The 14,393-nt window shown below is 37.5% G+C and overlaps 1 protein-coding gene across 1 annotated transcript in view; it reads right to left on the bottom strand.

Moving 5' to 3' along the window:
- MARCH11 (membrane associated ring-CH-type finger 11) overlaps positions 1 to 14,393 on the bottom strand; it is a 36,802-nt gene that overhangs the window by 16,925 nt on the left and 5,484 nt on the right. Inside the window, exon 2 of the mRNA XM_015812996.1 lies at positions 10,454 to 10,609. Within this exon, the coding sequence (XP_015668482.1) occupies positions 10,454 to 10,609 (156 nt within the window). The remainder of the gene's footprint in view (positions 1 to 10,453; positions 10,610 to 14,393) is intronic.

Here is a 14,393-nt window from a genome sequence, read left to right as displayed (position 1 = left end):
TATCAATACTGAAATTTTACTTTAAACTGTGATGCATATATTCCTCAAATTATAAAACCTTACTTGGAGAATATTAGTTTCAAATCTGTGATGCTATAGCAAGAATCTCTGAATTCAAAATGTTAATTAAAATAGAATGATCTAATGAAAATGATGATAGTGCCATCATGATATTGCAACGACTCAATGGTGCAACCATATTGATGAAAAATGATATTCTACACTTAGTCCCGCAATAAGGCATTACATGCCACGAAGATCTGGAGATTACTGATGCAAGGAAAGAAGTCAAATTGATAAAGAACACTAAAACTTTAATAAGTGGCTACATGGTGTTTTATTACTCTTCTACATACAGAAACCAGGCAAATTTCAAGAAATAGTGAATGTTTCTAAATGTCATTCTTCAAGGATTCAGTTTTGTGAAGTCATAAAATTAAATCTCTTCTAGACAGGAACTCTTAAGAAAATAATCAAGTAAAAAGCAATCCCACAATTACATTCAGAAGCATCCTATGTGCTCAACTAGCACACAGGTTTAGAATAGAATAGAATAGAATAGAATAGAATAGAATAGAATAGAATAGAATAGAATAGAATAGAATAGAATAGAATAGAAGCTGGAAGGGACCTTGGAGGTCTTCTAGTCCAGGAGTGCCACACTGTGTAGGAGTATGATTTCAGGTTTTGGAATTCAGTTATTTCAAATATGAAAATTTTCTTTAGTTGATCGGAACAATGAGGTCAGTTGGTTATGAGCATGATTTAAGTTTAATAATACTCTAAAATCAAGTTATAGAATTGTTTACAACTGGATAATTTGGACATGCTAATAATGCATGTTAAGAATTTTCAGTGTTATGGATGTCTATTCACTGTTCACTGTTATGGTATTTATTCTGTGCAGATACTAAAAGATCAATGCAAAGATTGCAGGGGAAAGGTTTAAGGTATATTACGGTATTCCTTTTTTTCTATAGTTTTTGACTCGTTCTACTAATTGAGTTATATAAAAGACTAACAGACTGGAATTCATCTACTGTACTTTTTAAAATATATTATTTGTTTATTAGTTTATATTCTGCCTTTATGAGTTTTACAAATAACTCAAGGTGGAAAACATTTCCAATACACCTGCCTCCTCCTACTTTCCCACAACAACAACACTGTGAAGTAGATTGGGCTGAGATACAGTGATTGACCCCAAAGTGGCTTTTTATTGTACTTTATTGGTACTTTATTGTAATTACATGTGTATCATTAACATGTTGTAAAATTATTTTCATATTTATATATTTGAAACAGCATAAAATTGCAAAATAAATTTGTTGCACACACACCGTACACACCATTGTAAAATTGGAGGATACATTTATGTAGTTTATAGGCCACCCGATTCATAAATAACTTTGGATAACAAATTGACAAATTTAAACCAATATCTGAAAGGAGGAGGAGGAGGAGGAGGAGGAGGAGGAGATGATGATGATAACCCAGGGACTAACATACCCAACATATTAATGAAGTTCCCCCCCCCCCCAAAGGCACATGCTTCTTAGCCCAGAGTTTGGTAAAAGAACTTTGTCTTCAAGGCTGGTTTAAAAGACAATAGGGCTAGGACAACTGAAATCACTAAGGGAAGACTGTTCCAGAGCATTGCTGCCACAACAGACAAGGTGTACTGTCTGGGTCAGCAACTGTTTTAACTGACACTGTACAAGAACATGTTCAGGATTTAGTTCGGCACTCAAGTCATTACCAAGTTGGATAATTACAGGAATTGATGGAATAGCTATAGAAATATGGCACAGTGACCACAGATTGGAAGATGTTAGTCAATATCAAAGAAAGGAGACTTAACAGAATATGCAATCTATTATACAATACCCTTAATTTCACATATTAACAAAATGATGTTTAGGATTGTCCAATGCAGATTAGGACCTTACATTGGAAGGGAGAGGTGCCAAATGTTCAAGCTGGTTTTACAAAAGGCATTATTGTTGATGTACACAAGATAATTTAGAAAGTCAGTATATGCCTCATTGGTTATAGAAAGGCATTTATGTCAGCCATGACAAGCTGTGAATATATTTGGGGAAAATGGGATCCCAGAACTTCTAATTGTCCTCATGAGAACTGTATACATAGAAAAGAAAACCATAGTCAAGAAGGAAAAATGATGAAACAGACTGGTTCTAAGTCAGCAAAAGAATGAGAGAAGGTTGTATATTCTCCCCTTTTTCATTCAATATATACACTGAATATATATTGAGGAGGTTTGGACAAGAAAAAGATGAATCTGTGGTTTTAAATTAGAGGAAGAAATATTAATTACCAGTGCTAAACTGAGGATACTAGTCTGATGGTTTATTATTATTATTATTATTATTATTATTATTATTATTATTATTATTATTATTATATTTAAATTTATATCCCGCCCTTCTCCTCGCGGACGCATTATACAAAAACCCAGATCTCTTCAGAAGTCTAAAATGATGGGAAAGGTAAGAAAGAAAAAGAAAATGATTAGCAGCAAAGTGGATGGACTCAATTACAGCATTAATGGATATACTTTTGAAAGATTTGAAGGGTGAGGCTGAGGACAGGTTATCCTGGAGAAGGTTTCTCTATGTCAGACATGTCAAACACAAGGCCCGGGCCAGATGCGGCCCGCGACGTGGTTTCATGTGGCCCGCGAAGCCATCCTGGAAACAGTGAGGGAACGGCCCACGCTGCCTTGGCCCTGGCCCAGACCAGCCGGGAGCCAATGTACAATTTTGTGGTAGCCATCTATGGTGAAAAGCATTCAGCCTTAGCTCCACAAGGCCATCTGGAAACATCAAGGGACTGGCCTCTGCTGTGTCGGCCCCGCCCCCTGGGTGCATGCTGGGGAGGTGTCACCCTTTGTGAGGAATGAAGAAATGCACCATCGCCTGGAAGTGGCCAGCAAATGGCCCTCGCCTACTTCACATATCTGGCTTGATGGGCTCCGGGGGAGGGGTTTCAGCAGGCTCTTCCAGTGGACTATGCCTTGGCGCTTGCCCTGGTCCCACCCCCTTGTGCCAGAGACCCTCAGATCTGTCCCACTCCTGCCCAGGCCCCCACAGGCACCCTTGACGCGAATGATGTAGAGCTGGCCATGCCTACCCAGTAGGCCACACCCACCCCAGCCACGCCCACCCAGTAGACCACGCCCACCCTGGCCACACCTACCCCCCGAGGACAACCGCAATGCTGATATGGCCCTCAATGAAATTGAGTTTGACACCCCTGCTCTATGTGATTACTAAGAGCACTGACTTGTGTCATAATCATTTATTAATGCATTCTAATTAACTCCTTTTTTTATTCTATAATATTGATCCTAGAACTTCTCCCTTGGAACACACCCTGCCCCCAATTTTAGAGAATAGAATCACTGTTTATGTAAACAAAAAGTTATATCGTAATGAATAAAGCAACATGGAATAAATAACTGGTTCCTGGACTGGATGTTTTGGATTACATTGATTATAATCCCCAGCCATTATAGTTTGGAATTAACCGAATACTCCAAAATATCTGAGAGTACCAGCTATGGGAGTAATTAACAACATGCTGAAATCAAAGTAGCCCAGTAGGAAGTGGAAGCTTTGCATTTGCAGTTTTATGAAGAAATAAAGATTTCACAACAGGATTTTAATAAAGAACTTTAAGTGGTTCCTAAATTGTAGAACATCTACTGTGGGTGAACCTAAATGACTATCTCTCTGCTGGCATTTTCACAACGCAGTTAAGATGTGGCTTTTAAATAATGTTTGTGGCCCTAGATTATTATCATTATTTTGCTTTCTGTTGTAAATTTTCTTTGGCTGTCAATTATTTTCTATTTTAAGCGATTGCTTTTAAATATTGTATTATAAAAGTAATGTATGGTCACTGATAAATTAGAGCATGCATAGGTTTGGAATTCTTTCCAACCCCCTTAATATCAGCTCCACTTCGGGCCACATGACCAGGAGATAGGAGGGAGGGACTTAGAGTGAAGAAGGGATTTTTTCCCCTGGCATTTTGCATTGAAATCAGATCTAGTCCATTTTCAGACTATATCTTTCTACTGTTGATTTGTCCCAAATCAAATCTGGTCCCATGCTGTTTTGTTTTCAGATAGTTATCATGTTAATAGAATCCTGAGACCCCAAGCCCCTTTTACATAATTCCTATTCAACATTCCATTGGGTTGAAAAAAATAACAAGTATAAAAATGAAGTACAATCCATGCTTCACTTTGTGTTTAAGACATGTTTCTTATTTGATTGGCAGCTAACTACAGTTGTTGAAATGTATAGGCTATAAATTATTGCAGTTATTCAGTAACTGAGAATCAGCCTTCCTTCCTGTCTTCATCTATACATTATAGTTACCTCTCATATTAGATTGAATTGAAGCTACCCATGCTTAAATTTAAATTTATGTAAATATAGGTCCAATTCAGTGGTGGGATTCAAATATGTGAACAACTGGTTCTCTGTGTGGATACCACTTCCGGAAGTACATCCTTGGCCTGGGCAACAAAAAATTAGCTATCGGTTCTGCCGAAGTGGTGCAAACCAGCTGAATCCCACCACTGGTCCAATTGCAGGTGCCAATACAACTGTCCTGTGGAGAGAAATTTATGAGAAAAAAAAGTGTGTGGGAGAAACAATTAAAATATATGAAAACAGTATCTTATATCTGCCTTAATGCTGATGTTCTGTTTTGTGTGGGGGGAAAGGGTTTGTATGTAGGTATGTTTATATATGATACATGTGTACCAATGCATTTTCTAATTGTTGTGAGCTTTTCTGAAAGAGTCAACAGAAAAACAGAATATAATGATACTAAATGAATTAATAATTAACATTTGCCTATTACGGCAACAGTAATAATATTGAAAATATAGCAGAAATGACCACATCATAAAACTTCTGGGTGGGCTTAACTTAGACAAGAAAACAGAAATCTTTAATTCTACCTTAGCTAAATTCATCTGGACAAATTTAATGGGCAAAATATGGAGAACAAATATTTTTAGAGAAATACAATGTTGAAAAAAAAATGATAAGAAATTTTGGATGTTCAGAATATATATTTTACAAATATTAGATGCCAATTTCATTGCGTATGCAAGAAAGCAAAGCCAAAAATAATTTGCTTGCAGCATGCACAGAAATGAGAAAATCTAGGGATAAGAAATTCTTATCCCCTATCCTATTCAATCAGCTGAGCTCCATTAATCCTACAGATTTAACTAAGTACTGAGGAATAGTCAGACTTGTAGAACTTTGGGCAACTGTTACTCTCATAAATGTAATACAATGTTCAGGTTCAGTATAAAGAAAGATGCTACACAATTTAAAACTAGAATTTGTGAGATATAATTTTTTACTGTATAATTCTATTCTATTCTATTCTATTCTATTCTATTCTAGTGTAGCTGTTCTGATGCATTTTAGGGTTACAAAAATATAGGTCACCATTAACCGGGAGAAAAAAGGTAAAGAAGTCTGTACCTCTTTTCTGATACTTATGATAGCTAAACAGGAAGGATAAAATTATTTTAATTCATTGACAAGGAGGAGCATATTAATGTATTTGCTTAATTAATACAGTGCTTATTTAAGACTTGAAGAAAATCTAATAGCAAAGTTTAATGCAATTTTCCTTTAACATGAAGGGTTTTTTTTAAGTGAAATAGTAGTAAGAAATGCTAATACCATGTTTCCCTGAAAATAAGACTGGGTCTTATATTAATTTTTGCTTCAAAAGACGCATTAGGGCTTATTTTCTGGTTAGGTCTTATTTTCGGGGAAATATGGTACTAAATGCAGCTGTCTAGCTGACAATCTTAACTGGGGCTTATTTTTGAGGTGGGGCTTGTATTACAAGCATCCTGAAAAAATGCTATGGCTTATTTACTGGTTGGGTCTTATTTTCAGGGAAACACGGTAAGTGGTTATAATTGGCTATTCTGAACCATTTCCTCCCCCCTCCCATGCAGTTCAGGACTGTTCAGTCTCTAGTCTTTGGTCCCTCTCTGGAATCTGTTGCCTCCTCCCTGGGAAGGTGCAGTACTACTGCCAACATTCCCCCTCACTCCTTCTTCAACTATACATTCCATCCAAGTTAAGAACCAGCAGAGATGGAGGGCTGTTGGTTAGAGTAGGGCTTTTCAACCTTTTCACAGATTGTACCACTTTTAGGATATGGGAATATTCGAGTACCACCAGTCGGCTAGCAAGGTGTCAAAAACTTGATGAACAAAAAAAGGGAAAAAAGTGATAAAATACAGGTAGTCCTCAACTTAAAACAGTTCACTTAGTGACTGTTCAAAGTTACAATGGCACTGAAAAAAGTGACTTATGACCACTTTTCACACTTATGACCGTTGCAGCATCCCCAGGGTCAATCTACATTTGGATGCTTGACAACTGATTCATATTTATGATGGCCACAGTGTCCCAGGATCATGTGATCCCCTTTTGTAACCTTCTGACAAACAAAGTCGATGGAGAAACCAGATTCATTACTCCTTTTATATCCTCTTTACTCTCCTCTCTCCTTTTATATCCTCTCTTCTCTCTCCCTTACTTTTATATCCTCTCTTCTCTCCCCCCTTCCTTTTATATCCCCTCTTCTCTTCCCTTTTTTTATATTCTCTCTTCTCTTGGAGATGGCTGGAAAGGTAAAAAGAAAAGAAACAAAATAAGAACCTCAAGACTCAGAAGACAATTCCAAGAGAAAAAGACAAAGTGGTGAACTGGGGAAGGGAGATTGCTATTAGAAATATGGATACGTGTAGGTAACAAATATGGAGAGGTTGTTAATCAATTCAGCAATCCAGCAGAATGAAAACCTCAGAAATTCCAGGCAAATCTGACTTGGGACAAATAAGACTGATCATCTTGTCATTTTGCCATCTCTTTACTATTTGGAATCCATTAAGAGTAGTGATGGTTGCTGGTGCAGAAAAGTGGTAGAAAGTAGTTGTGTGGAATCCATGAGGATTAAGATAAACAACCAGACTCAATTGTAACCAAAGAGACATATATAAGCTTAGTAAATAAAATAATAAAATCCATCTTTTAGCTTTTAGAAGGTTGAGAAAGATTCTTCCTGATTGGTAGACAGTAAGAAAAGGCAATTTTACTTCCTGTGTAGCGAAATAAACATTGGAATAATTACTCCCTTGTCGTGCTGATTATTGCATGTAGCTATCGTATGATACAACTGTACATGCCCTCTGTGTTCTGTGAGTCTCGTACTTCAGAATAAGTAGTACATGTTAAGCTGCTTTTGTTTTTAATCCTTGGCATAATCCTTCATTAGTTTATCATGAGCTAGAGTCTGGGTGGTTTTTCTAACAAATCCAACAAAGATTTGTTCACCCACTGCCCAGCTCTGTGAAAACCTGTGTTCATCTAGCTACCTAACAGGGAATGAAAGGAGAGCAGGCTCTTAGTCCATTAGTGGAGATTTTTAGCTTCTAATAATGCTATCTCATTTCCAAGAACTTATTCATATGTATATGAATTTAAGCAACACTCAGCTCTCAAGATTCTAAAAGCTTCATAATAAAATTAAAAAGAAAAGATATATAAATCTGATATCCACATTTAAAAAAAACCAAAAGCTCAAATACCATGTAGTCATAACAGTACTAAAAATCAATCTTCAAATGCCTGCTGGAATAAAGCTATTTTCATTGCTCTAAGGCAGTGGTGGTGAACCTATGGCACACGTGCCAGAGGCGGCACTCAGAGCCCTCTCTGTGGGCACGCGTGCCATGCCCCAGAGATGGCAACCGTCCCTCTTCAACCAGCCACCCGCTAACTTGCCGAAGTCCCATGTGGCGGATGCATCCCAGCACGGCTGGTTTTCCTCCCCTTCCATCCTGTCCCTCCTGGCTTGCATGCTCTCCTTTTCCTGGGCACAACCCACTGCATTGCCTCCTCAGCTGTCGGCTATCCGTCCAGCTCAGAGGCGGCTTCTCTGAACTGCTGGCGATGGGCTGCGGAGCCCCAGAGTGCACAGGTTGAGGGGCCAGCAGGCTGTGGCTGCTGACGGACACTGTCGGCCCCCATGCGCTTGCTGGCCTCTGTGTGCAGGGCCCAATGGTGTCAGGCAGCAGCTGCCCCGGCCTCGCCTTGCCCTGCGACAATGGCACCCCTGCCCTGCCTCACCTTGGCTCGCTTCACCCCGCAGGACGAGCCTCCTGCCCACCACCCCATCTGCCAGAGATCCCCCAGATCTCCCCCAATCCTGCCCAGACCCCACAGGCATCCCTCCCCACGAGCAACATCGAGGTGACCATGCCCACCTTGGCCACACCCACCCAGTCTGCCATGACCACCACAGCCTTGCCCACCTAGTGGGCCATGCCTACCTAGCACCCGGCGATAAATAAGTGGGTTTTGGGTTGCAGTTTGGGCACTCGGTCTCTAAAAGGTTCACCATCACTGCTCTAAGGAATGAATGCAAATAAGGTCAGTTCCTAGTGTAGGGTATTGTATAACCAGGGAGCTATGATACAGAAGGATTGCCTTAGGCTTTTTGTCCTTTTGCTTTCTCATGGGGACAGGACACTAAGCATCCCCTTCCTGCTTGTGCCCAGATTGGGCAGACAGTCTGTAAGGTATTCTTGAACTTAGAAATATAAGATATATATCTTATATATAAGACATACAAGCCAAAAACAGCATTTTGAATTGGATTCACTAACTGGAAAATTGGCTCTCAACACTAACATTTGTGCCCACTAAAATTTCTGGGACCTCGTGAGAGGCAATGTGATCCAGTGTACATTACAAAGTCTAATCATATAGAGATGAGGAAATGAGTCATTGTTGGCAGATAGGTCTGCAATAGGCACAATTGTGTAAATGCCTCTCTGGTCATGGCTTCCATTTTCAGCAGAAGCCCTAAGGGTAGAAAGACATCCAATATTTAGTATTGCTCCTTCAAAGGGCAAATAACTTTGTCCAGAGCTATTTCTGTGTTGTTGAGATTCAGATTAAATTTGTTTTGGCTCATTTAGACCTATACAATCTCAAGACACCAGGTCAGGATTTCCACATCATTTCTGGCATGGCTTGAGGTGGTAATGTATAATAGAATATCATGATTATTTTTCCAGATTGAGGAACACAAATAACACCACAAATAATCATGAACAGAGATTTAACTAAATCATGTGAGATACAAAAAGGAACAAGAGAAGGTTGCCCACTATCTCTTCTCTTGTTTATTTTAGTTCTTGAAATACTAAATAGAGATATAGTACAATATGAAAAGATCACAGGTGTAAAGATTAAGAAAGAATCATAAAAGTTAAGAGCTATTGTAGATGACTTAGTTTTGATTTTGGCAGAATCTTTAGAGCAGAACCAATACTAATAGGTGCCTTGGGTGCAATCCTAAAACATATGGAGCATCATTTGAACACCATCAGCATTGACAAAATCACCATCAGTCGACTCCAAATAGCAGCTTTACTTGGAACAGCTTACATCCGGTAATGATACCAATGACATCATCAAACAAGAACATCTGCCTATTCCAGGTCCTTAGGAAGAACTTGATAGATGGATAAAAATGCCAAATTTACTCTAAACATCTGGCTTGACTCAATCCTAATAATCAATCAATCCTAATAATAATAATAATATAGGCAGACATGCCACAATGGATGAAGAGCATTGTCCTAACCACTCATCCCCAACATGAACTAAGCTACTCAAAACAAGACAGCTGGATACCATTCTACGACACAATTTACAGCATACTTCTGCATTGTCTCAAGGTAGGCTCAAACATAGCCTCATATCATATTCACTGTTTATTTTTCACTATTTTTATTCTACAGATTTCTTCATTCTTTTCATTTCTCAGAGATAAAATCAATGGACCCTTAGTATTGGCAGCACTCTTGTCTCTTCTTTATTCTACAAAGCAACTAGAGTTGCCCACCAGGTTACAGGGTAAGTCCTAAAGCAACCTCAGGAAGCCTTCTAGATCCATTAGACACCCAGGGCAGATCATATAGAAGTCTAGCACATTTGCAAAAAAAAAAAAAGGTAATATAAATGTAAAGCTTGTACTTTAATTGCCTCACATCTCTGAGGAATTTTCTCAACTACTACAACCAAAAGAGAATATGTCCAGTTGACCTACTTTACAAGGCAGCTGGCATATTAGGGAGGTAAATTCTCTTAATGGGGAAAAAGCTTTTGTTATTTGCATTGGGAGGAAATTTTCTGCTGGTACCCTATGAATTTCTTTTAATGATAACTGAAAATTGAAAGGGTGGATTTTTGCAAGATTGATCAATGGATGGATTTTTCTCTAAACTTTAGCATGAGAAGAAAAGGCTAAATGAAATGTGTTATGTTGATGTGGCATGTTGATAGTGGAAATTATTTTATATTACCTGGCAAGGCCTTTTCATTTTAATTGCTATAACATGGTATCTATAGCAGCAGAGTTCACAAGTCCATGATCCTCGTTCACTGATCCACTTCAGTAGACAGAGCTGATGTGTATATCTTACAGAGCCATCACAGCGACAAGGATTTAACAACTCACCCTAGGAAAAAATTAAAAATGTAAATAAATATCAATCTTTTTACATTCCAAAATACAACTCTTTTTTTAAAAAAAAAAGGTCTTATTGGCTGAATAAATCTAATGTTTCTTTCAACAACATCATTTTGCAGATTCATTTGCAATAATCATTACCTTTCTTAATCTCTTCAACTATGGAATGAAAAACACAAACTCTGTAACTATTCTTTATGTTGTTGTTTTTCTTAGAATTTGTCTCAGAATTGAGGATTTACTTTTGCACTACACTTGTTTGGTTCTCACAATAAAGTTTATCAATGTGTGAAGTAACAAGGGGTTTTGTTTTTCAACCAGCTTGTCAGAGTCTAATGAAGATTAGGGATCAGAGGGAATAAATGCAACAATGCATGCAACAAATGTAAAGATATATAAAAATTCTAATACACAGAAATAATTCAGATTGTAATCCTTAATTATTAGACTATGGCATCTATGAAAAGAAAAATATTATGATTTTGAAAATATATATTTCATTCTTTCTCATTTAGATCTTCAATATAGATTCTACTCTGAATTAAGATTATCGTGTCAGCAGATGAAGACCTGTTCTAAAATAGAATAAGGTCTTCTCAGTCTTCTCAGGTTTTACTGAATTTGTTTCAAGATGTGCGAAAGATCAAGCTCTCACAGAAATCACTTCCCTCATACCAGGCTAAATTTATGAGCAAAGCAGATAACAGTTTTTAATTGAAGAGACTAAAGATGGTTTCACTATTCAGCTCTTCTACAGATAGATTGTCCTCATAAAAAACAGCCACAATAGTGCTGCCTTCCTCCTTCGGTATCATTGCTGTGACTGCCTCTGAAATCAGTGGAGGAACGAACTCAACCCAGAAGCACTTGTTTACAGGCCAAGTTGCAAGGGAAGCAGATAAATTTGTCTAGGTCAGGAAACAATATATTAAGCACAGATGTTAAATTTTAGAACAGACATTATTATCCAGACATGAAATTATATATTAAAAGAAAAGATGTTCAAGTAGACTGCCAGTTAAAACATATTAAAAGGATTGGAGAAAAATATACACTACTGTGAAAAGAGAATATGTAGAATATGAAAAACGCAACCGTAGCAGAATGCTTGTAACTATCTGGAAAAAAAATGAAATTTAAAGGAAGTGGAAGGGCAGGTTACTGTAACTAAATTTATTAATGTATTCAGCTCTATGCATCTGTGAGTTAAACTAAAAACAGTAACAGAAAATTGCAAATTTGAAAAAAAAACTATTAAAAACAACAAAAATAAATAGAAAGAATATTTTTGCTAATTAAAAAATTATATAATAAGACTACTTGCATAAAATCTAAATCAGATAGGCAACTTTGCTGAATTCCCTAAACTTTGATAGAAACAGCTAAATAAAGCAACACATTTAAGATCTCACTGACTCATACCTTCCATCATAGGATTCCATCATCCTATTACAAAGAATTATTGTAAGATCTATCTCTTATTACCTATTAGAATAATTAGAAGTTGCCATACAATTACATATGGGGTTGGTATTCTGGCTAATTTACAATCATGTTTTGAAATATAATGTAAAAAGGGACTGGAAATAAATACAGAATTTCAAATAATTCTGATTCTTATATATGAAACAGTTTAGAACACCCAGCCATATTTAAACACTTTTAATGTTAAATTACTTCAATAGAGTTCCACTGCTTTAGTGAGCCTACTCACTGCCCTGGTTAATGTATATCACTAAGCTAAAGTGTGATTTGCCTAGTTTTGGCTTAGTATATTACACAAACCCAGACAACTGAAATTCAGGCAAACCAGGTCTTAGTGTGATGCATAAACTCACCCTACATAGCTGTAAATCTGAGAATATTTTAATTATGGATGGATAAACCATTAGTTTTACTTCGAAAGAAAATGATTAAAAGTCAGCAGTTTTTATTAAAAAAAACCTACAGAATCTGTGACCATTTCAGAGATTTCCTTACCGGATTCCTCAACGCTTTGAACAATGACAGAACTAATGTACTTGAAAAGTTCTTAGAAATTCAGGGAAATATTCAGGGATGTATCTGCTTTGAAAGTAGCCTATGTTAAGCTGTATAGCACAGGAAATGTTTCATGACATTTTTTTATTACATCATAAAATGCTTTCTGTCCATTTTTGTGTCATGAAGTGGTTTATAAAATTTGCCAAATTTTATAAAAAAATTAAAAAAATTAATTCCATGGGAGACATGAGTCCTCAGTTTTGGATGCATTCTATAAATTAGCCCATTTGAGGTACTTTGGTTGAAAAGATTTTACCCTATGATATACAAATTCACCCAGTTAAAGGTTATATACATGAGAGTTTTAATAGTATATAGATAGTCTAGATCAGAGGTCCCCAACCCCCGGTCCATGGACCAGTACTGGGCCGCAGCATGCCAGCAACTGGTCCACACAAATAAGCAAAGCCCCATCCGTGGAATGCAGGCAGCACACGAAATCACACACTCTCCGGTCCGTGGAAAAACCTTTCTCCATTGAACTGGTCCCTGGTGTCCAAATGGTGTCCTCTGGTCTAGATCAATGCTGCTGTAGTTTTTGAAAAAGTTAAAGTTCTGATAGACAAGGTAGAATTCAGGGTTTTGCAAATCTTCAAGTTTTCATCTAGCTCAATTAAATTTATTTTAGAAATATTAGATCTAATATGCCTCAGTTGTGTATCTGTAAGGAGATAGTTTAATTTTTTTTAGCTTAGAAACAATTTTAGCTTAGAAAGAATTCAATCAAAAATTTTAAAAATCTGATTTATTTATTTTTTAAATATGAGTCCATTATCCAATCTTTAACACTTGAATGCAATTGAAATGAGACTGCATTTTCCTTGGGATCTATTTAAGACTTCATTCTCTCAAATTTTGGCTAAAGCAAGTCAAATGGGGACTTTCCTTAATTCATCTCACCTTATTAGACAGGTTCTATTCTACTCTAAAAAGAGAAATTAATGATAATTTGCCATGTGTTGGTCTTTCCTTCTCAACATTATCAGAGTTGAGTCTTGATAAAATTTTAATTTATCTGAAGCAAATGACTTAGGATTTAGATATGCAAAATAAAAGAGCCACAATTTCCCACCCCTTTTATAGTGCAATTGATTCCCCTCCCTGGACTGTCCCTAGATATTTTTTTCAATATTATATGTGCCCCTCAAATGAGACAATTTGCCCCGGCATGTATTGAGATGTTACCTATTAGGGCAACCATTGGTATTTATAAGTCTCCCATATGAAAGCTGTATTTTTTTCTGTTCAGTCAGGGAGAAAGAATCTATTTCACATGTGCTATTGCATTGTCTGTTTTACCCACTGACAATTGAGCTTAATATTTACAATTGTTAACAACTTTAATTCTGTTGTAACAAAGAGGCCTGTCACTGTGTGACTGGATTTTTTTAGAACTGGATGTGTATCGAGGAGTACAAGGATGGCAATTGGTACAGGGAAACCAAGGCAGTAGAGGCTTTTATGCTTCTTCACTATATGTAACAGAAGGCTACCTCCGAGACCGCCTTCTGCCACAGATCACCTCTCACCAGCCGATACGCTCCCACAGAGAGGGTCTCCTCAGGGTGCCGTCAACCAGACAGTGCCGGTTGGCGACCCCCAGGGGGAGAGCCTTCTCTGTTGGAGCTCCCACCCTCTGGAACGAGCTGCCCCCAGAGATCCGGGTGATTCCGGATCTCCCCTCCTTCCGCCGCGCCCTCAAGACATGGCTGTTTCAGCTGGCAGGACTG

This window comes from Protobothrops mucrosquamatus, unplaced genomic scaffold (genome assembly GCF_001527695.2).
Source record: "Protobothrops mucrosquamatus isolate PMUCROS unplaced genomic scaffold, P.Mucros_1.0 scaffold126, whole genome shotgun sequence".
Taxonomy (NCBI): domain Eukaryota; kingdom Metazoa; phylum Chordata; class Lepidosauria; order Squamata; family Viperidae; genus Protobothrops; species Protobothrops mucrosquamatus.
The sequence above is the reverse complement of the archived record's forward strand: the minus strand, read 5'-3'. Positions and strand labels throughout refer to the sequence as shown.